This window comes from Manacus candei, unplaced genomic scaffold (genome assembly GCF_025592945.1).
Source record: "Manacus candei isolate 608988 ecotype Guabito, Panama unplaced genomic scaffold, ASM2559294v1 h1tg000028l, whole genome shotgun sequence".
Classification (NCBI taxonomy): domain Eukaryota; kingdom Metazoa; phylum Chordata; class Aves; order Passeriformes; family Pipridae; genus Manacus; species Manacus candei.
Window position 1 is genome coordinate 21,488,057 of NW_026138076.1, and position 22,893 is coordinate 21,510,949.

Below are 22,893 nucleotides of genomic sequence, written 5' to 3' on the forward strand. Positions count from 1 at the left end.
TCACTGCTTTGATGGTGAAGTATCCTTAGATTAGTATATATGTTTTAAATTAGGAATCTTCCTCTCTAAAACTATGATTCTATTTTTAAAACCTTAAAGGCCAATAAATAATTTTGAAAAAATGAATAATTCTTGTTAAGACTGTTTTTTCTTGGACAAGTCCTTAGTAATACCTGCTTCCATTTTGTGCTTGACTTCAATGGCATTGATATAAATGTGATCAGTTAGTGCAGGATACCCAAGTATTCAGGTTAACTTTTCTCAGTTTTCTCTAGTGAGTTCAATTGAGCCCAAACATTTTATTCTTAGATGGCTCCTGTAGTAAAACTGAGAGGTTACTGAACAGTTAAAAAAGTAACTCCCAGATGTTTAAGACTGACAACTTCAAGCCAAGGTACCAAATCCATGCACTGGACTCACCCTTGAAGGTAGAAGTTCTCAGCAGCTTCCTTCTATTTGTGCAGGAAAATAATTTGATTAGCTGGCAGTTTTTCTCATATAGGGATGGGACTGTTGTTTGGACGATGTTGATCTGAGAGGAGAAATCATCAGCTGATAGGCAGCCTTTTGTCGTATAAAGACTTGTAAGGCAAATGAGTGGCACTGATTTACCCAGCTTCTGTTTAAATATAACTGCTGTCAATTTTAATTTTCAACTGAGAGTCTAAAGCTTGATTCAGTAGTTGAGTTGATGATGCTTTCAGACATCTCTTTTGTAAGACAGCTGCTGACCTAATTTGCTACTTCACTGTAGCTGTGTGGCATTGCAAAACATGCGTCCTGATCTTTGAAAATATTAATGTAGGCAGATGAGTAAAAATTAACAATCTACAGAAAGAAAATCAGTTCTCAAAAATCTTGCTTCCAGTCTCTTTCTTGTCCAAGAGCAGTGATATAAATCTCCATTAGTAATGAAAATAGAACAAAGAACAAGGAAATTCCTTGAGTAGTGCCAGTAAGCTTTTGCAAAGCTCAAGAACATGCATTAAAAAGTTAAAAATAAAAATAAATATTTTCTGAAAAGGTGAATATGAAAAATATTCCTTTCTGTTTTGTATGACTTAATGCTTAAACTGAAAGCAGCATGCATGGAGCCCTCATGAATGTATAGGAACTTCTTATCCACAAGATGGTTCCTTTGATTTGTTATCTGATCCCCCGGTCACTTAACCAAAGTAGTACATGTGCTGTTTCCTTGAGCTGTTGATTCATTTGGATTCAGTTCTCCCTATCAATAACTTAACTGGAGTATTTACTTTCCTATGGTTCTCTACATTTAAGCTAGAGAAAGCTAAAGCCCTGGCATTTTATAGGCAGAAGATCTATCACGTGTATTCTTACTGTCTTTATTGTATGTTGAGCTAGCAACTCAAGGATTTTTGGTTTATGGCATATAATGAACAAAATAACTCAGGTATTTTTGATGTTAATCCAAGCAGGAAACCTGGAGTTAAATGATTCTTGTACTGTTTTGTATAGAACTTCCTTAAAGGTTGAAATCTTTGGGTGACAGGTTGCAGAGTACATCACGTGAACCAAGACTATACACACTGCATGTGTACTAGGCATTCAACACAGCTTGTTAGATGTAATGGGTGTATTTAAGTGCTTTATTAGATTTTCGAGTTTGGAACTCGTAATATGTTTTTTAAAAAAAGCATAATTCTGAAAAAAACTTCATCTAAGAACATATAAAGATTCCACTCTTTATTTTAGGCTTGTCTCAACAGTGGCAGAAATCCCAACCCTGTGCCACCATTTTTATGTGTATAATCCAGACACAGAAAAACTCATGCACATCACAATTTAGGTTTTCTAACATAGCATGGGAAGATCAGAATTGCGGGGGAAGGTAACTATATTCTGAAAGCTCTAGTCTCTCTCTTTGGCTACTCAGGATTTTTAGTTAATGCTGTCATATGTGTCATGTAAATGAAAAGGCATTATCAGTTAACTCCAGAACATCTGCAGATCGTTCATGGATTTGGTTTCTTATAAGTGAACAGTTATTGGATAAAGCAGATAATTTCACTGCCCCAGCCACCTTAAATTTGATACCATTAAATGGCAAACAGGGTACACTGCAAAACGTGGCAGATACCTATGGAGGCAGGCCTGTTTCTGCAAGAGGAAGGAAATCCAGAAACAAGGAGGAAGAGGTATGCTTGCCGCATGTTTGCCACTTTGCTCATCACACAAATAGCAATATTTTGACCCTCACTGTGCCCAGTTTCCCTGCATGGTTCCATCTGTGAAACAAAATTAAAGGGCTTTCTAAATTCCTAGAAAGTAATTTACTGTATAAAGTTCTGAAGTTTGGGTGTGTTTGATTATTTTGGTTTTTTAAACAATCAAAATAATAGTTGTTTGCATTAGTCTGTCTCAGAAAGGTTCTTGAATATGCGTACATATAGATGTGACTGTTTTATCTTAATCAAGTTGTGACAAATACAACCTTTCCTAGCCTTCAATGATAAAATGTAGCGACATGTTAATACAGGGAAGCATACATTCTGATTTTCTTTATTTTCCTTACATGAGAGTTTTTTCTGGAGATTAGTAAATGCTAATATGGTGATAGCAGTAGTGGGGGTTGGTTTACTCATCTTATTTTTTTGTGGAATCTGATGTGTTTTAAGTTAACCATACTGGAGATAGTTTCCGTATAGCTGAAACTTACTTCATTTCTTTGCCTTAGGAATACTTGGCAAGATTGAGACAGATCCGGCTACAAAACTTTAATGAACGTCAACAGATTAGAGCAAAACTTCGTGGAGAGAAGGTTGGTTGGAAAATAATCTGAATTACTTATGAAAGTTGGCAATGGGATGTATTCTTTTTTCCCTGCAGGAAGACTTCTGTTCTAAGCAGTTTTATATATAGACATATATTTTAGACATTTAATTGTTCCACAGTTAGTTCTTTTCATCTCATCCAGAATATGCAAAATCTGTTTATTATTTCAGTGCTAAGAGTGCAGCTTCAGTGCCTGTTAACTATCAATGTCTTAAAAACAAGGCAGCATAAGTTTGCATCTGAATTTCTGAATTTTGTATATAAATTTCTCAAGCACTAGCACATTTATTTGCTTTTGTTTATAGGATCTTCTCCAGAATTCACTTTTTAACAGTGCTCACACAGAATAAGTATGAAGCGATGCTTTTCATACATTCTGTAGTTGTTTATTAAAGTTAGAAATTTCTGACATGAGCTCGGTTTAATTAATATGATTTTTTTCAAACATCAGTTTTCAAAAATATATTCGTTATAAAAGAAAACCAAAATAATATGTTCATAAAGTAGATTCAGAACAAAAACTTATTAAGATGTCAAATGAATAATCCAAGGCACACTTGGAAGCAATCCATGTATTTGTTTTAAAAAAAGTTTCATTTGAGAGGCAATCTGTGTAGTAAAAATGGTCCGGAGTTTGTTTCCATCTTTTCATTAACCTACTGTGTGATCTTGTATTCCTGTTTGTTTTTCCCCTTCCTGTCCATTTGACTTAATAGAGTGTTTAGGCTTCCTCAAGTGATTACCTGCTTATATATTCACATCATACAGTGTGATTTAAAACTAGATGAACATTCCTGCCCCACCCATCCACTTTAAGCTCCTGTATTAAGTGCTTTCATGCATCTTATGTATAGTGAGTAGACATACAAGATGAGCATTCTCAGTGCCACTCAGTTTCTTTGGATTGTAGCTAAAGAGAGTTCCATGTTGCTGTAGATTTTGATTTGGAATTTTTTTTGTTATGCTAAAATACTGTATTTTTTTTCCCTATTAATGACTTTTGAATTGTTTTATTTTCTTTAACCTTGATTGCATCTCACTGGTGAGACACAAGAGAAGCAAATTCAGTCTTTTGATTGAAGTACAAAAACTTCTTTAGCACATTAAAGAGGAACCTATGCCCCTCTATATCTAAAATGAATGATCCAAGACAAGAAGTTATGTATGTTTCTACCTAAGAAGACTATGCGAGTTTTAGTAAGGTGTGCTAGATTCTGTGTCTGGCAGAGGACTGTTCTCCTATGTCTTAAGGAGCATGAGGAAAATCAGTGTCTTGTAAGTCTACGAAGTCACTGTAGGAGCTGGTCAGTGACGTTCATCACTAGCTCTGACTCACATTAAAACACTGAGCACCAGAAGCCCATGCTATGTTAATTGCATTTAGTGCTAATTCACTCTGTGGCTGCTCTGCTGTTTTGGACAAGCTTCGAAACTGCTGCAGTGGGATTAGTGGTCTCCATGCACAGCCCTACAAAATCTTACACTGTCATGATCATGAGTACTCTTAGAATACCAAGGACAGTGCTAAAATGTTACCAGTATGGAGCCATTACTGTACTGTTATTTCAGTTTTTTCACCAAGCAGCTGCAACACTTCCTCTCAAAATCAAGAGCACTCACACTCCACTTTCAGTGTGGTTAACTGCAGCAGTAAAGGTACTCTCCAGAAAGCTCTTTGTCTGGAGGCCAAATCAGCTTGTGCTAGGAAAATCAAACAGAAGTACTGTTACTGTGACCATGACATTCCTGATGTTCCTGTATGGCTTATTAAACCTATCAGGAACCTAACTTCATTTCCTGGTAGCTGTATCCTACCTGGGGAAGGTGTATGACCCAGGAGGTATGCTAGCTACGAAGGAACAGAGAACAGCTTAATATCTTTCCAGGAAAGAGGCATAAACTCATTTTCAGCATTCAGAGACCAAGTTTAGTAGGCTGGTTTTTTCTTGATGACCTGTGGATGCAAACTTCAATGGGGAGGCTCACTTCTAGAGTAACATCATCTCAGACCAAATCTTGTCGCAGATATGTTTATTTCCTATTGTTGATTGACAATTTTATATCAATTGCTGCTACTGTATATAATCTTATTTTATATACAATACATGAATATTCATTCCTTTGCCTATGAAGAGTGCCAAATTATTTTCATGACTTTTTCTGTCTCCAGTGTTCTTTCCAGTCATCTTTCTTTTCTGTTATCTGTCTGAAACCGATGTGGGCATGATCTTAGTTTTTCAATTTTCACTTAAAAAATTACCTAAAATTCTTGTTTTGTTTTGTCACATTAGGCTTTCTAAGTAAGTTTATTTTAATTAAAAAGTCTGCACAAGTTGGTCATGAACAATAAAAAGCTCCTATCAGAACCTTGTTGCATGGTACTGTCAGACTAACAGTCTCTAAATAGGAATATGCGGAGGCCATTGAAAGAAGTAAGAGAGATTGGAAACAGATTTCAGAGGTAGACCTTACATATTCTGACTTGTTACCATTTCCTCCCCTCACCCATTCCATGGTTTTTTTAAGCACATACAGTGAACACAACTGAAATGCTAGAGCATCAAACCTTTCTTGGATACCTCACCTGCAGAACATGCAAGAGTGACGAGGGGTGGCAGGTGAGAGCCCAGCACTGTTAGATCACTTTCCTTGCAAGAAGAAGCACATTACCAATTCTCCCCCAAAACCAAACAAATAGATAAAACCCCACCAATCTGAAAGACAAAGTTCTATCCGAATAGACATTGCATTTAAGTGAGGAGATCCCTAGTGAAATTATGACCCATGTTAGTCATACAGTCAATTTAAATGATCTGAGTAGTCACATCACTCAGCTCTTAAATACATGAACTGTGGTAATTTTCTGAGGACTCTTACTTTGCAGAATGAAGCTACCAGTTCTGATGGACAAGAATCAAGTGAGGAAGCAGAACTGAAACGCAAAAAGATAGAAACGCAGAAGGTAATTGAGGAACGTGAGGAGGTGGAAGTTACTGTTTTCAAATTTGTTTTGGATCTCGTGAATTTTCTTACATTTCATTTTGCTGTCAATAGTTTGTTATATATCCACTACAAGATGGGCTTTTCTAAACTATATTGAGAAAAAAACTCTGTTCAACTGTTTTATCTCAGTAATTTTAAAATATGCTGAGACATAGCATAGTCTATCCTTGTAAGTCAAGGATTTTCCCTATCCCTGCCTTTGAGATTTATCTCTAGGATATCTTTAGTCCTAAAGGCAATTTGGTAGAACTAAAATAGCATTTGGAGACTGAAAGGGAAAGAAAGATGTACCCTAAGAAACAACAACTTTATTTTACTTAAAGAATAATGGAAGGCAAGACTCTTTATATGGCCTACATGTGGATTGGAAGGTGAGCTATATAACCCTGTGATGAAGTACATTTAAAACCATTTCACAGAAATCCAGTGTTTGTAACTTTATTCCATGTGGTGTTCTTATATCAATAACTATTTCTACCATTCTGTACATAGCAAGTATTACTCTTACCTATGTTATGATTTTTTCCCCCATCATCTGCAAAGAGCAATGTAAAAACAAGCTAATCTTATGCCTAACCCAAAAACTGGAGGTGAAACAGCAACTGAAGCTTTTTGTGTTTGAGTAAGTTGGTAAAATTTAAACTGCATGTTTAATAATTTGTGATTAATGCATTTGGCTTCAAAGCTAATTTTGAATAGAGACTCTAATTTTACATTACTCTGTTTAAGATAGCTATGTACGCTGAAAATACAACCATGCAAATCAAGAACTCTAATTAAATTTGGAGGAGTTGCCATTATTTCAGTATAAAAGATCAGTTGTTGTACTTGTGAGGTGATTTTGTCAGAAAGGAGTCCTCCTTTCACAGTCTATATAGTAGTAAGTGAGAGAAAGGAAGATAAGTAATGCAAGAATGTTTCTTTTTAAAATATTCCATGAAATAGGTTGCTAATGATTTTAAGTTGGTAATTTTTTTACTTGTTTACTGTAGGCCCAAGCAAATGCTCGAGCAGCAGTTCTGAAGGAACAGTTAGAGCGAAAGAGAAAGGAAGCTTATGAAAGAGAGAAAAGAGCCTGGGAAGAACATGTAAGGAAGTTAATCCTGTTACATCAGTCATAGTATTTAGGGCCATGTCTTCTTACAACTAAAATCCTGTGCTGTGATTTTGCAAGATGAGATAATCAGTCTTCTGAAACTGAAAAGAGTATCTTGTATCAGGCAGAATTCAGAAGCCGAATCTTAGGGTATGCTTCCATGAAGAATTTAAGAACATCAAACTAAGAATTTTTAGGATCACCTCAAGTACTTTATTAATGGTCTGTTACTTACCAAAGTGTATTTTATCTTGGTTTACTTCTGTATGCTGCAGAGTGACAAGTCTAACTAGTAATATTATGACTGGAAAAAGCAGCATGTGAAGCTGATAAACTGATAGTAGTTCACATGTGCAGTTGGCAGTTGTCTTCTGTATGAAAATGTGTGGCATTATTGTACTTCTGTAAGGATTACTTCAGCCTAATTGGTAATACTGTGTTTAATGTGCAAAGTCTTGAAGTTAATTTGTTGATTTAAATTTTTTTAATTGAATCTATACAGCTGATTGCAAAAGGGGTCAAGAATCCTAATGTGCCTTTTCATGTGGAAGCTACAGAAGACAGTCCTGTGAATGGGCTACAAGAGCCTGGAGCAGCTCTTCCTAAGCCACAACTTCCAGTGAGGCCTGGTGCACCTGTCATCTCCATGACTTATGCTTTGAAGGAAGTGGGTGTGGTAGGTACTTTTGCTAAGAGGGTGAAATTAAAAGAGAGAAAGCAAATACGGATTGAAAAAAGAAGTTTTGGAAAAAATGTGTAGGTTAGGTAGAAAAAATTGTTAAGGACTTTTTTTGCTTCTAGTTATGGAAAAGAAAAAAAAAGGAAAAAATATTAAAAGAAACTAGAGCTTGGAAGCTGTTGAAATACATCTTTACACTGGAACTGAAATTCATGTTTTGAATAAAATAGCTTATGATGAACCCTAGGCTGCAATTTCCATTTTGATCAAGGCAGTCATTAGTGGAAGAAGACATCAACTTCTATAATTTTTATCAGCCTCTCGAAGAGAGGAGTTAAGGAGTTTGTGATTTGGCAGAAGTGAGCAAATAAATTTTGGATGATAGGACTATGCAATATTAATGATTGTTTTCAATAACAGGAAGATAGAGCTTAAGATAGTTGAATCTGTCCGTGTTGCCTCTTTGTGTCTAAAAGAGTATCCTAATTTTTATTTTCCATGCTCTTTGTTCTGATACTGTAAATGCTTATATGTTTACCTCAATTACCCTGAGTTACAATTATGAACTGAGTGTAACCTTGTACAATTTAGAATTTTATTACAGTCTCTGTTAATTTGCATGCTAGCTTTTGTGTTTTTACCTAAGCTATTTCTAGATTTCAGTGTAGTGTGGTATACAACCCTGAAGACTATGACTATGGAAATACAGTGAAACTTAGTGCTAAAGAATGTATACAAAATGTAATATGCTGAAAGATGTCAGTTGATAGCTGGAAAAATAAATTATGTTTTGACAAATACTTAAATCATTAGCATATTTTTTCCATGTGGACAGTTTGTCTTACAGTAATGCATGACAGTGACTATAACAGACTAAAAATTAGCACACAGAGCAATCAGAAATGGAGAATACAAGCCTTGTACACAAAGATTATAAATTCTGCATTTTTCTCTTCAATTTGTAGTTTGTTTATTTTACATATCACTTAAGTTGTTTCTTTTCCCTTCTGTTTTTCTTCACAGGTGCTCCTTGACTCCATGCTTTTTTGGTTCTCCTATAGAATTACTTATTTCTAGCATAGGAATTTGACAGTGATTTGCTGTAGAGGTCTTACCTAGCTCTGTCTCTGTTTTTCGTACTCTGAACTCTCACTTGCTGTTTCAACTGAGTGATTCATTTGCTCATCACTTTCAGATAGTGAACAGTTCAAAGATGGAAAATACCCTTATGGAAAGCTGCCTAAGAACTGAGTAATCATACGTTCTCTTTCAGTCTATCTGCACTTGTCAATGGAAAGGTTTTCAAGGTGATTTTTCACTATTATGTTTATTAGTATTCTCAAGATAATTTTTTTCTGACATATTCTTCTACTTTGTGTTTCATGCTTCTTGGACTTCAAGGATGAACATGTAACTGCTGTCCAGGAATCTGAGGAGGAAATAAAAAAGCCAGATTTTGCAATGCAAGTATGTCAAATTGTATTCAGTTTCATTTAGTTTTCCTTTTAAGAGTGGCATTATTTTATGTGACCTATGTTGCCCCTTATTTCAGAATAAACGAGAAATACTGAGAAGATTAAATCAAAATCTTAAAGCCCAAGAAGATGAGAAAGGACAAAAGGAGTGCAAAAAGGTATCTGAATCAGCTGGGTCTGAAGATGGTAAGGAACAACAAGAAGGTGACCAGCCACTTCTAGGAGATCGCAAAAAATGGGAATCTGGGGCACCTGAGTTGGTAGTTCCTCTAGCTCAGTTATCAATGGAAGATTCTCTCTCTGGAACAGAGTGTAAGTACTTTTTTTTTTTGTCACCATGGTACTATTAAATCAGTTTGCCATGTGTAGTGTTTGTTTTTATAAAGCAAGTAGTCTTTATTAGTATCATCTTGTTATTAGTTACATGTCATCTGCTTCTAAAAAGTTGGTGGTTGTATATTCCCTTGGATAAGGAATAAGGCACAGGCTGAGTACTTAAATGGCTTGCAGGAGATTCAATAAATAATTTCATAATTTCAACAGTTATCTAATTAAATGCATGGTTACTTTGAGCTTTCTTTTTAAGTGTCTTTTAAATAGGTACTAATTTAACAGAAAAAATAAAAAGCATTTAAGATACATGAAAGTTTGTTATTTAACTTGAACATCCTTTTATGTTATCAGTAGAATTAAAAAAAAATTTCTAAATTTATAAACGTTACTTCTATCATGCCCTTCTTAGCTTTTTCCTTTTTTAAATCAAGACTGCCTTTTTAAATTTTCTGTCTGCTTTCTCTGATCTTTTGGGTGGAAGACCTGTTTCCTGGTTTCTGTATGTCTTACTAAGAGTCTGTTTCACGTGGTAGAAGTGCATGTGACAGACTTACTTCATTGCATAGTAGTTTTACAGAACTAGAATGTGAGAAGATCAAGAAACTTCTTTTGCTTTTTTTCTTTGTTGCTCTATATCCTAATTTATAAAAGTTTCTGTGTTTGTGTTTGTGTCCCAACAGGTCAAACTCTGGGGGAAGTAATTAAGTTAGATATTGGTGAACCCCACAGGAAAGTCTGGGGCAAGAGCCCTACTGATTCAGTCCTGAGGATCCTAGGAGAAGCGGAGTTGCAGCTGCAAACCGACATACTTGAGGAACAAGATGTAATAAATGGTAAGCACAGCTGTGTGCCAGATTGCCAGTTTATCTACTGAGAACAATTTTGAAGTTATAGAAGCATATTCTTATCTTCACACTTGCATTCTACTTCTGGGTGTTGCCTCAGTTCTAAATGTCAGCACAGGCTGATATTGGATGACCCTAACATATTTCAAACTCAGTGAAGTGGTAAGAAATAATAAAGGATGTGCTGAAAGGGAAGGATCTTAATTTTGCTGAGAAGTCTTGGACTTTGCTTTTTGATAGCAGCAAGTCTGTTTTTTAAAAGGTTGTCATCAACTGAGTATTGTATTAGATAGGTCCTATAACCTTCTTGTCAGCAGGTGGCTTACTATACCAGGTGATTTTTTTTCTTGTCAACTCCTTCTTTTTGTTGTTTCTAAGGACAAAAGGACTTTAATGTTTATTCCAGATACAAACTTGTACTAATGATAACGTAGGAAGTAAAATTCAAATTTTAGTATTTCTAGCTTTTTTCTTTATAATAGCTATAATAAAAGCACACAAACTTTTCCGTTTTCCTTTAAAGGAACAAAAATTCTCACCTTATTAGCCACATTGTAGTTTATTATCTAAATGCATCAAAGCACTGTTTAAATAATAGAATCATTTTCCATTAGGTACTGCAGAACTTGTTGAAGGAGATCATCAGTCTTCATCAGAGGAGAAGGAAGACAAGGCTTTCTCTGCTGTTGGAGCTCAGTCTTCAGTACCCATTGGTGTCACAGAGTCTGTTGTGACTGTACCAGAAGAATCTAGAAGAGCTGCACCTACCCAGGTGCAGAGCAAACCTATTACGTTAGATGGTAAGTAATTTCATGAGTAATTCTAATTACAATCTGTTTACAGAATTCAAGTGGTGACCCTGTATACTTTCATATCTTCCCATAAGCAATGTGCAGTTTTTTATTACCACCTTTCATGTAGGACAAGGTGCTTTCTATACCTGTGTTGTAATTTGACTCACTAATGTATTTTGTAAATTTCCAAAAACATTTTTTGTATGCTTATAGAAAGCTCTAGAGTACAAATGGAATTCTGAAGTGCTTCAAATGTTTTGTTGCTGATTTGACCTTTTTTTGGTTTGTTTCTCTGTATCAGTTGTGCTGGAATCTTTCCTGGTATGATACCAGCATCCTTTTGATGTCTGGGGGAATGTTACTGATGTTTTTAGAAGGCATGGTTCATTGGAGCTTTCAGATACTCTTCTGGTATCAGAAACAAACTTACAAGCTAACAAAACTTCAGCTGTTTCTGCAAAATGCAGAAAATTATTAAAGCTGAAGGATTTAACTGTAATCTTAAGATGTATACTCTCCCATCTTTTTGCTTGGTTGGGATTCATTTTTAATGAGGTAAATGACTTTATTAATTTTAGAACCTGATGATTTGGAAGCAGAGATGTTGGAAGAAATGGAAGATAAAAAGCACCAGAGTAAGGAGAGTAAAGAATTTCCCATCACTGTTAATGAAGTGTGGGTAAAAGAGAAAGAGGATACGTAAGTACTCTATTCTGACCCCCCCTCTACCCAGTTCAAACAACTGAGCTTTAACTGAGTTTTATTTAGATACCTCAATTAAAGTATTAAGCTTAGCTAAAGCTTCATCACCTGCTGCTGTGATAGTTTTACTGCACTTAGTGACTTTTTCAGTAGACTAATGACTATGTTTTACAAGTTGTTTCACCTTGATGTGGTGTTCTATAATAGGGCACAATGTGACAGAACAAATGAGGCAGCTTTGGAGAAACGAGCACTTGACAAGGTGCAAACACAAAAGGAAGCTCCAGGAGGTTAGTTGAAGCCTCTTGTTCCATTTACTGTGACTGGCAGTATGGGGTACTTGAGCCATCCCTTCTCACTTCTTCAAACCCAAAAGAGCAATGTTTTGTTTTCATTTTCTTCTTCAGGTCTTGGTTCTAAAAAGCAAATTTCTGATGGATTAGGAAGACAAAATGTGGATATTATGTTTGCCACTTCGGGAAAAAAATGTAACAATAAAGCTAAACTTTGTATAGATGAACAGGACAATGACCCATACTTATCCTTAAGTTTCTGAATGTTACAGCCTTTTAAAATAATAAAAAATAATCAAAACAATTTTAATACTGTTAAAGTGATATCTGGTTTTCCCCCTAATTATACAGAGAATTTAGTTAGTTTTATTCATTTCAATGAATAAATTAATCATTAATGAATTATTAATTTTAACCCTTTTCCTTAAGAGCCTTGGGTTTTTAATATCTTTAGATTTGTAACAAACTTTCTTTTACCACATCAGAAACTTGTTCCAGTGACTCTCAGCAAGTTGAACCCTTATTCCAGAGGGTAATACAGCCCACAGCTGTACCAACGGCCTCACCAGTTCTGTCAGCCCAGTCTTCACAGGAAGAGCCTTTTGTACCTCGTTCACGTTCCATATCACCAGCAAAAAATAAAGGCAAAAGCTCATTGTTGATTGGACTTTCTACAGGACTTTTTGATGCAAACGACCCAAAGGCAAGTTTAAAAAACTAAAAAGAAATGCTTTTTTTTCTCTAGTATTATTCTTACTTCCTTATTGAAGCTGGGTGAGGTCAGAACAGATGTCATAACTGTTTCAGCAGGTGTTTGTATTTGTGTAGCCATGTCTGCCCTGTAGTTGTACTACACTGTGCTCATGGTATCAGCAGGTCTAATGCAGCAGTGAAGGTCTCTGGTTTCACCATTCAGCATTCTGTGTTCAGAGTGTTCGTGGAGGAATGCCACCACTTCTGTGAGCCATAACTGAGGGAATTCATGAAGAAATTCCTAACTTGCCCTATCTGCTTTCTCCCTTTTGTGCAGGTTTTTTGGCTTATCAGTACCTTGCCATCATAAACATAATCACTGAACAAGTCAGCAAAGGTATCTGGCAGCCAAGTGATTGGGTTTTTTCCTATAGGATTTAACCTACTAGCACAGGTTCTGGCTGTGCAGCAGGACCAGCTACGTAGGGTTGAATGGCAGTTCACAATCTGTGAAATGAGCACAGGATGGTGGAATCTATTTATAGATTTATGACTTTCATTTTCATTTCTCAAGAGTTAGTGTATTGTTAACTTCCTTAGTTTATGAAGCTGTTTAACTGGCAGCCAGACAATGATTACAGAAAACCTAACTTATGAGTAGGGGGGAAAATGAACATTCTTTGTACCCTTATCAGATTGGCAAAGTAGTGGATATGCTTTATAATGGAGTTCTCCAGTATATCAATATGAAGTGCTTCAGTATGTCACTTGTCACTAGATATTTTGCATGTGTTTTGGCCAGAAGTATTTGTCACAGAATTGTTACTGCAATGCTGAGAGGGCTCCACACAATAGCAGAGAGCTTGGAGAAGAGCAACAGATGTGTTGTTACTACTGCAGCAGACTTAATGACAGAGGGCAATACATTCCCTTTCCTCACTGGGTTGGAGCAAGAGGATACTCAGTGCCTCTGGGCAGTACCTGCAAGTGTAACTTTCTGGAATTTCCCAAATATACTTCTGAGCAGATAGAGTTCTTGACCTGTCTGTAGGCAGGTCTGTAGGTTAACAGAAGTAAGCTAATAGGAAGAGAAGCATTTTTTCAAAATACCTGTCAAATATGAGGTAATGTCAGTTTTTTGATTGTTCCTTCACTTTCATAGTAGAGGTCAAACCAGACAATTATTCCTTTGATGACAGTAGTATTCTGACTGTGCACCGACATGTGATATTTGAGCATGTATATGAATACACTGTGCTGGTATAAATTGCAGCCAAGAAACTATTTTGTTCATTAAAATTGAGGGGGTTTCATTAGGAGCAAACAATGACCATAAGTGTATTCAGAGCTCATTGGTAAAACTTCTTAGTGCAGATGAGTTCTTGTTTCTTGGTTTTTTTTAATACTGTGGTGAATATTTAGTATTTTTGGGGGGTTCTTAGACTTCTTAAAAGGGAGATCTCATAGATTACTGAGCAAACAGTTGCTTTGTTTCCATGTTCTTTATTTTCATTGCAACAAATTACCGTTGTAATTTGAACAACTTCCTAATGCTATGAAACTGTGCTGAAATATACCATAAATAAAAGTTACTGTTTTCAGTGACTAACCCAGAGAAATAATAAAGTGTCATTTTAAAAATATTCCTTTGTCAGGAAGGATGGGTCTAAGATGGGTCTAACTGGAAGTGAGTGACATACATACATTGTAAAAAAATTGCACATATATTATTTACCTACAGTAAGGTTCCTTTTCCTTAGTAAGCTGTCAAGGTAGTGAACAAATCAACACAAAACCAGGAGCTGTATGTCACTTGGTGTTCCTAAAGCTTTTCAGTCACTGTAACCCATAAAGGCAGAAGGAGTGCTTTCCTTTTAGCTGAGAGGTAAAATTCAGTAAGTCAAATTTTCAACAGTTAGATTTTCTCTGCTGTACACATTGTTATTTTGAAATTGATCTTCAAATAAAAAAAAAAAATCTCATTTTAAAGTATTTTGTAACCTCAAACTCTCTTTAGTATTGTTATCTAGCAGGATTTCTATTACTTTTGTAGATGTTGAGAACATGTTCACTCCCAGATCTTTACAAATTGTACAGAACTTTAGTTGATGTTCCCAGTGTAGCAGATGTGCAGCATCAACGTAATCTTGAAATAGATGATACGGAAGATGAGCAAGCCAAAGAAGGACCCTCTGATTCTGAGGATATGTGAGTGCATCAAGTTTATCAAATATTCTGACAGGCATCTTAGATAAAATTGGTTATACACTATACACAGTATACCAGCATGGGGGTTTTTACTCAGATTTTAAAAATTTTGTTTTCAATCCTGTTTTACTTTGAGTCTTGCTCCAGAAAATTGAGAAGCTAATAGGGTGGACTGCGTACAATAGCTTTCTGAATTTCCTTCCCAAATTCCATCCAAGATGCTATTCTGTCTGGCTTCTGCAACTTGTATTTCGGTGAAGCAGCTCAAAATTGATGGCTACTGCTCTTCTAGAAATAAAGATTTCTTGAATATTTGCTTTCTTTGTATTTTCTGAGAATCTTGCTCATTTATCTTCTCTACTGTTATATTAGAATGTCCTTCCTAGTCCCCCAAATTATTTCAGAGGCTTCAAAATCTGAGCCTGGTCTTGACTGTTCCCTGCATCTTGGCTAGTCTGCAGGGATAAAATAATTCGGTATATCTATCCTGATGAGATCTAGAGCTCCTTTTCTTGCTCCAGACCTATTTTTATCTGGATTGGAAATTATACTTGCCAAGGTTCTATAATAGTGCATGAATACAAAGATTTTGGAATTCTTACTAATAAAGTTGAATTGAGTACTTAGCATCTTTTCATGAGGCCATGGGGTATCTATTTAGCTGATGTTTATTTCCTGTATCTTGCATGATACAAGTCAGGTTGGAACTGAGGTCACAAACAGCTGTCTTTTTGTTTTGTTTTGTTTTTCCCCTCCAGCTAGATTGGCTTTTCAGTTTGCTGCTTAACAATAGAAATGAGCTCTTTCTACAGGGTTTGTCTTGTAAAGTATTAATTATATAAACTTTATATCACTTTCTTTTAGTATGTTTGGAGAGACAGATACAGATTTGCAGGAGCTCCGGGATTCAATGGAACAATTGCTTAGGGAGCAGCCTAGTGAGGAATTCAGTGAAGAAGAAGAGTCTACTTTAAAGGCTAATGTCATTGAATGCATAACAAATGGTACTGAGCTGGATGAAGGAGATGAAAATAATCCCAGCAGTGAAAGTGCACTTAATGAAGAATGGCAGTCAGGTATAATTTCTCCTATACCTGTTTTATAAGTTATTTATTCATGTTAACAATTCAAACACAGAATAATGTTTTTGCTTTGTAAACTTAGAATGAAGTAAAGCTCTAATTAATAGTTTTTATACAGAAGCTTAAAAAAATCCAGATAATATTCAGACTTTCTGAATGTTAAAGTCAACATTTAACCAACACTGAATATTGCAAATTAAATGTTGGCTATTTGTTGGGCTGTGATAGTAAGTGCCTTTTTCTCTAGTTGCCTAAAACTTGTCTTCAAGGAAGATCAAAGGCAAAGTGCATTGTATGTTTTGAATAATTCATGACTGTAAGTGTGAAAAAGAAGTAACAGTTGACATGACTGGAGTATCTGGGGTCCAGCTTAGATTACAATTACGTAATTTAACAGGCAGTCAAAAGGAACATGAAATTATTCACCTTGTCCTTTGCCAAAATTAGGTATTAATGCAGTCAAACTAAAAATGAGACAGATAAATTTATTAGTGCTTTTAGCATTTTGCATTAGATATGCACAACAGCGTCCTGAAGTCTTAGTTCTGTTTTTTGAATTCTGGTAGAAGTACAAGTATTTTACTCCTGCTGTAAAATTAAGTGCATTTAGAAATACAAGTATAAAAAGATGTAGAGAATCAGTAGCTAATCTAAAACATAGCTTTTATGTAATTTTGTTTTATTGAAGACAATTTTAAACAAACTGAATGTTTGTGAATATACCTTTAAGATATTATCTATATCATACATTCCACAAATTACTTTAAGGTAAAATAAACTTAGGTAATATCTTTAATTTTTTGACAGTGCCAATGTTATACACTGATAACATATAATACTATCTGTTTCTGTGATTCTGCTGTTGTTGCAAGTGTTAGTGTTTAATGTCCTACCTTCTAGATTCATGATACTCTGTAAAAATTGCAAGTTTCATTGTTGGGGGAGACAGGGAGGAAGGCAGGCCAGCCTTCAAAAGGGTAGTGGACAGAACTGGACACCAAATCTGCTCAGGGTCAAGAAGTTAGATAGAGGATAAGAAGTAACGTAATGGGTTTTTAACCCATATACAACTTTTAGTTTAATAATTTCTTACTGACTTGACTGTTGATACTTGAATCAAGGATATGATTTGGTCAGGATTATACCTTACACTAGTCATATGTAGGAATTGAAAGTAGAAGAGTTCCAATACTTACTCATGAAGTCTGTGACCTACCGGGCAATACTATTTAAAGGTTTGATAGTATATGCTCTGAAATCTAAGGATTTTTGTGTTTTTCCCTGGTAGATAAGTTCTTTCCTAATTTGAATGCTTATTTAAGAAAGTATTTTTTCTTGGGCAAAGCCAGTTTGAATTTTATAATGGGATTTTACATAGGGATTCTATCTTGTATTTTTTAAAAGATCTTTTTTTGTTAAAGTTACCTAATGTTTGACTGTTATGAACCTATTTGTAAAGCTTCTGTAGCCTATAAGCAAAATTATCTTGATTTCTCTCTTGTATCTTATTTCACTAATTGGTGTACTGAATTTGCTACACAAAGGAGATGCACTCATAAAAGAATGAGGAACTCTGTAAATTAGTACTGGGTTTCTTTAGACTTGCTCCATGGAACAAGATGCATCTCAGGGTAGAAGGCAATGAATTTGCAATATATATCTCCTTATTTTTTGCTAGAAACAGCTGCTTCATTAAGGAGCTCCTTTCCCTGGCATGGGACAGCCACTGAAGGCTGCAGGAGTTTTACCACAGATGTATACAGAGTGCTTGGATGGAACTTGACCCACTTTGCTAAATAAAATTCTGCTATAAGACCATGCCTTGTTTTCCTTCAGTCTGAATGCCCTTATGGGTAACTATCAAAGTGGGGGTTTAGAGGAGGTAGCTGGATGCTTCCCATTTCAGATTCGGAATTTCTTTCCTGTCAAGTAAGAGACTGTTCCTGCTTTCTTGCACGTTGTCAGAACATCTGCCAACATCATCCAGTGCTCCTGAGCTTACCTGTTTGATCACATTAAAAGGATATCAGGTTTAAGGGCTTAGAAACAACATTAACAATGCAGGAAAACTGAGGGTTTTTTACTGTTGTTTTCTTTCTTTATAGATAATAGTGATGGAGAGATTGCCAGTGAATGTGAAGAATGTGATAGTATCTTCAGCCATTTGGAAGAGCTGAGATATAACCTGGAGCAGGAAATAGGCTTTGATAAATTAATTGAAGTTTATGAGAAAATAAAGGTTTGTGGAATAACATCAAGTGGGAAATATTTTAGGAAACAAGTAGCTAGAGCTGTTTGCTGTGACAGTTATTGCAGACTCAAAAGTTTTTTTCTATAGTTTTTTAATCTGTTTTGACACACTAAAGTATTAACAGAGAAAATGCCCTGCCAGTGGATTAAAGAGGACACTTTGGGTTTAACCAGGAATTGCATTTAATAAATTTGAACTATTTGATTCTAAACCCATTTTAATTTTGGCAACATGGTTTATCCTTTCCCCTAGGCTATACTTGAAGATGAAGATGAAAATATTGATATTTGTTCAACCATAGTTCAGACTGTTCTTGGAAATGAACACAAACATCTCTATGCCAAAATACTTCACCTAGTAATGGCAGATGGAGCCTACCAAGAAGGTAAATCTCACTGTATCCTGGCAATTATGGCTTGTCTTATGTTCTTTCTTGGTCATATACTACATACTTTTAAAACATCATAGAATCACAAATTATAGAACATATCTGTACTTTGTTGTATTGATTGGCTAAATTAATTAAAATTTTCCACAAAGGGTATTTTTATTCCTGCAATAAAACATGGCAAACTTTGCTAACCACTTTAACAGAATATACGTGTACAATCAACTGTAACAATAGTTGCCTTACAAAAGATGCAGCATAATTATTTAACTTCTGTAGAACAGTTACACAGATGGGGAAAGTGGAAATCTAGAATAAAATTTTCAGAATAAAAAACAATTTTATCTTAAGAATTAATGAACTTTTAGCTAAAATAGTAAAACACTTCTTTTAACAGGTTGCAGTATCACTGCTTTTCTGAAAACTTCATTGGGCTCTTTATCTTATAATTATCACTTTTCAGAAGACCTTGATGTGTACATACCATCCATCTTAGTTGGTGGCTCAATAATACATAAAGAGAATTTATCTTGCTTTGGAGCTCTGGGCAGCTTACATCAGGTTATGAGGCAGATGGAAAGAGCACACAGACCACTATCTGTGAGAGCGTGGGTTTGGGTTTTTTTCATTCTCTCATGTAAAAAATTTAACTGCAGTTATGTATTTTTAGATTTCTAATGATGAAAGCCTTTACTGGAGAGGGGGTAAAAAAGGCAATCTAAAATCCTAATTAGGTTTATAGAAATCAGAAGCATCATATATTTGCTTTAGAAATGTGTGCAATGATCACTATTTAATGTATTTCAATTTTGAAAAAATATTCAAATGCATGTTAACCAACATGTACTTTCTGCATCTTTTAAATCCTTTTACAAATGTGTTGCAATAGCAGTTAACAAATGGTCAAGTAAGTGTACGGCTTTCTATGGCTTTTGTATGTAAATACATGAGGGAGGAAAGTCTTAAAACTAGTTTTAAAAACATAATAATTTTTTAAAAATTCTAATACAAATTACATTTTCCCAATTTTTCTTTTCTACTGATATAGGACTGCTCGGTAAGAACAATCAATTCCATGTTGTTTTCATTCTGTGTTATAGAAGTATGACAGAGAAATATCTGAAAATATTTCTTCAGCCACAATTTATGGATTTAATGACAGAATTGGAAAAATATATTGTAGTAGTTAATTTTTCAGGTGTCCAAAGGACTGGCAATATAGAACAAGAAGAAAATGGTTACTATATGTCACCATTTTCTTTTGCTTACCACTCTGCCTTAAGGGTATTTTAAAACTAGTACTAAAAGGCTTAAATGCAAATTTGCTGGAATGTTGGCATATAAATTATAAGCTGTTGTCTGAGTGAATCCTATTAAAATAAGCTAACTTTCATCTTGCAAAATGCTGATTAATAAGTGGCTATTTTTAATAGATTCCGTTTTAATTCTATTTTTTACAAATCTGTGGTAGCATACAAAAAATTTAAAGAGAAAATAGTTCTTTACATTTCAGACATTTAAATTAAAAAATCTTATGCTAATGAGGTGAATAGAGGACAAGTGACAGACAGAAGCATCTTCATGAGCTTCTGTGTCAAAAGCTTTATACTCTTCAAATAAGAAAAGTTAGAAAAAAAATCTCTATTGCTCTTTCCTAAGAGGATTTTTCTAACTGAAGCAGGCCACTTGAGGTGAAACTATCTTAAATTCTCTAATCCAAGATGACATGATGCTCAGTGTTTGTACATATAGTGCTTCAAGGCAGTTTTGGTAATGATCACCTCACTGGTGACAGACTTCGTGGATTCTTGTATTATTGCTTACTAAATTGTGGTTTCTAGTTTGTTTTGTAACCCCAGCTTGACTTTGTGTCTGTGTGTGTCTCTTCTTTTCACACTGTCTCTCTCCCTCTTTTTACAGGTAATGATGAATAAACCTGACTCAGGAAATTCCTTAATGCTGTACTACATACGAGTGTCTGAAGTCTGCACAGCTGAATAACAAATTGTAGTGGAGAATGTAACATGGGGCAGGAGAGGCAAGACTTCAAAAAAGAATGTTGATTGTATGAAAAAGAGAAAAAACATGCCTTTTAAAACTGAGATATCTATGGAGTTCTCTTGTGTGTATTTGCATATGTGTCCCTTAAATACTAGGTGCCCAAAATTTAAAAAAAACCAAAAACAACCAACAACCAAGAAAATCAACAAAACCCAAAAACCTCAACGAAACAAACAAAATCCCCCCCGAAACCTGTAACCTCTCAAATTCCAAAAGAAATATAGAAAGAAATACCTGTATATATTCTGCTACAAAACTGAGACCTATAATTAAAACAAAATTTCTGCCATATCAACAGTTGGCTGGTACAGTTAAGCAGTCGGAAGCATTACTGTGTTGTGGAAGTACCCACATCTAGCTAGTCACTTACACACTTCAAATAGCTTTTCTTTACACCTACATAAAGAAATTACTTCATTTTATTGACCCTCGTGGTTGTATTTTAATAGCATCTTAATCTAGTGGTCTATTTCAAGTATTTCACTTTTATTGTATTTTGAAGCTGAAGGCTTCTGTCATATCTGAAATATCTTAATGGTGTTTCTGAATCAAGGCAGACTGGTATATAAGTCTTCAGAGAAATGCCTGGGGGGGTTTTTGAGATTGTAAAATCCATTTGGGCTAGAAAACTCTTTTTTCCAATATTTTTCTTCCTCTTCCCCTTCCTTTCCCCTTCCCAAAAATCCAAGTTATTTAGCTGTCTTGAATTTTATAATCTAGTTGATGATAATGTTGAATTGAAAGGAGTGGAGGTTTTCCAGTTTGTTTCTAACGTCTTACTGTTACACTCATGGCTCCAGCAGCTATGGGGGAAAATGAAATATTGCAGGCCCAAGTGCTGTGTAATACTTCAAATCTTTTGGCTGCTGTATTGTAGCTTGGTTTCCACCACCCCAAAAGCAAAACCAGCTTTTTTCTGACCCACATTTCCTTGTTCCTCATGTAAAAGCAGTACTATACAGGCAGACATTAGGTATTCTGTTGTTTTCCAGTCATTGCCTCTAAAACAACTTTACTGGTTTACCAGTACAGTAAGTCTCTTGTTACAAATCCAATGAACTGTCAAACTTCCAAGTGCCCTATTGGAGAAAAATAGGGGTTTGGGTGTTTTTCAGCTACAGCCAGTCACAATCTAAAACTATCAAAAGTTGCTTTTCCACAAAGTAAAATCAAGTATATATATATATATATATATATATGTATATTTATTATTTAAACTGTCAAAATATGTACATGATTTTTGTATAGTTGTTTTACTGTGTCATTATTAAAGTTTTGCCGACTGAAAAGCGTTAATTTTTTTAAACAGATACAATTCCTAAAGGTAGACCAAACTTACTCTAGTTCAGTGGTATCCTGGGAATCTGCGGTCAGAATAAAATTCATAATAATAATTAATTGCCTTTTAATACATTTTTAATATCCTTATTTACTTGATAAACAGCTCTTGCTTCATCTGATGAGAAAGTGTTATCATTGTTGGAAATGGTGCTGGTTCTGTCCTATGCTGCTTCTCTTTTCATTCCCTTTCCTTCTTTGTTTCTTTTTTCTTAACTTCCCCCAGTAACTTTTCACCAGGCTTCTCTTCTATTCCACTTTTCACTGCTGCAAAATCTATTCAGAGAAATGATCCTAATGAGCTACATCATCCATGACATTCAGCAAATACACCATAAAGATTTTAATAAAGAATGAGTCTGCATTATTTCCTTTTTCAGGTTTGATTTTCAAATCATACCTTTCCCCCCTTTTGGAGGAAGGGAGGACCAAAAGCCTTTTAAATGTAAAAGAATATAGAATAACTGTGTGGAAAGAAGAAAATATACCAACTAGTATATTCTATGGGTTTGAATTCTTTCAAGGTGATACAGTTTTACTGAAGTTAAGGGTTGGGGGAATGTTTACGTCTTTTTAATTGAAATATTATTATTGACATTCTTCATTTCTTATGCAGTGTGCTGGCTTGCTCCTGGTAAGAAAAGTGAACATAATCTGTAGACTTCCAGCTTTACAGACACAGAGCTTTTTACCAATTAATGATTTGAAAAATACATGTAGATTGTGCGCAGCTTTTTAAGAATAGTTTTCAAACTTGACAACCAATACTGAATATCCTTGGAATCCCTCAAAAGCTAATTTAAAATTGACACAGTAAATAAGTTTGCTAAAGAAATACTTTCATCTTAAATTTTAA

At 35.1% G+C, this 22,893-nt stretch overlaps 1 protein-coding gene across 12 annotated transcripts in view; it reads left to right on the forward strand.

Moving 5' to 3' along the window:
• Positions 1 to 22,535, forward strand: part of NEK1 (NIMA related kinase 1) — a 47,052-nt gene extending 24,517 nt beyond the window's left edge. For 8 of the 12 annotated variants that reach the window (XM_051790153.1, XM_051790160.1, XM_051790157.1 and 5 more), the window contains 17 exons: positions 2,076 to 2,159; positions 2,699 to 2,782; positions 5,681 to 5,758; positions 6,792 to 6,887; positions 7,398 to 7,571; positions 8,976 to 9,041; positions 9,127 to 9,361; positions 10,063 to 10,215; positions 10,842 to 11,027; positions 11,600 to 11,720; positions 11,931 to 12,013; positions 12,502 to 12,719; positions 14,763 to 14,917; positions 15,782 to 15,993; positions 18,105 to 18,238; positions 18,503 to 18,635; positions 20,559 to 22,535. In XM_051790153.1, coding sequence (XP_051646113.1) covers positions 2,076 to 2,159; positions 2,699 to 2,782; positions 5,681 to 5,758; positions 6,792 to 6,887; positions 7,398 to 7,571; positions 8,976 to 9,041; positions 9,127 to 9,361; positions 10,063 to 10,215; positions 10,842 to 11,027; positions 11,600 to 11,720; positions 11,931 to 12,013; positions 12,502 to 12,719; positions 14,763 to 14,917; positions 15,782 to 15,993; positions 18,105 to 18,238; positions 18,503 to 18,635; positions 20,559 to 20,572 — 2,226 coding nt within the window. In that variant the 3' untranslated portion in view covers positions 20,573 to 22,535. The remainder of the gene's footprint in view (positions 1 to 2,075; positions 2,160 to 2,698; positions 2,783 to 5,680; positions 5,759 to 6,791; positions 6,888 to 7,397; positions 7,572 to 8,975; positions 9,042 to 9,126; positions 9,362 to 10,062; positions 10,216 to 10,841; positions 11,028 to 11,599; positions 11,721 to 11,930; positions 12,014 to 12,501; positions 12,720 to 14,762; positions 14,918 to 15,781; positions 15,994 to 18,104; positions 18,239 to 18,502; positions 18,636 to 20,558) is intronic. The other 4 variants (XM_051790158.1, XM_051790161.1, XM_051790164.1 and 1 more) reach the window with 2 other exon arrangements.
• The last annotated feature ends 358 nt before the right edge of the window (positions 22,536 to 22,893 follow it).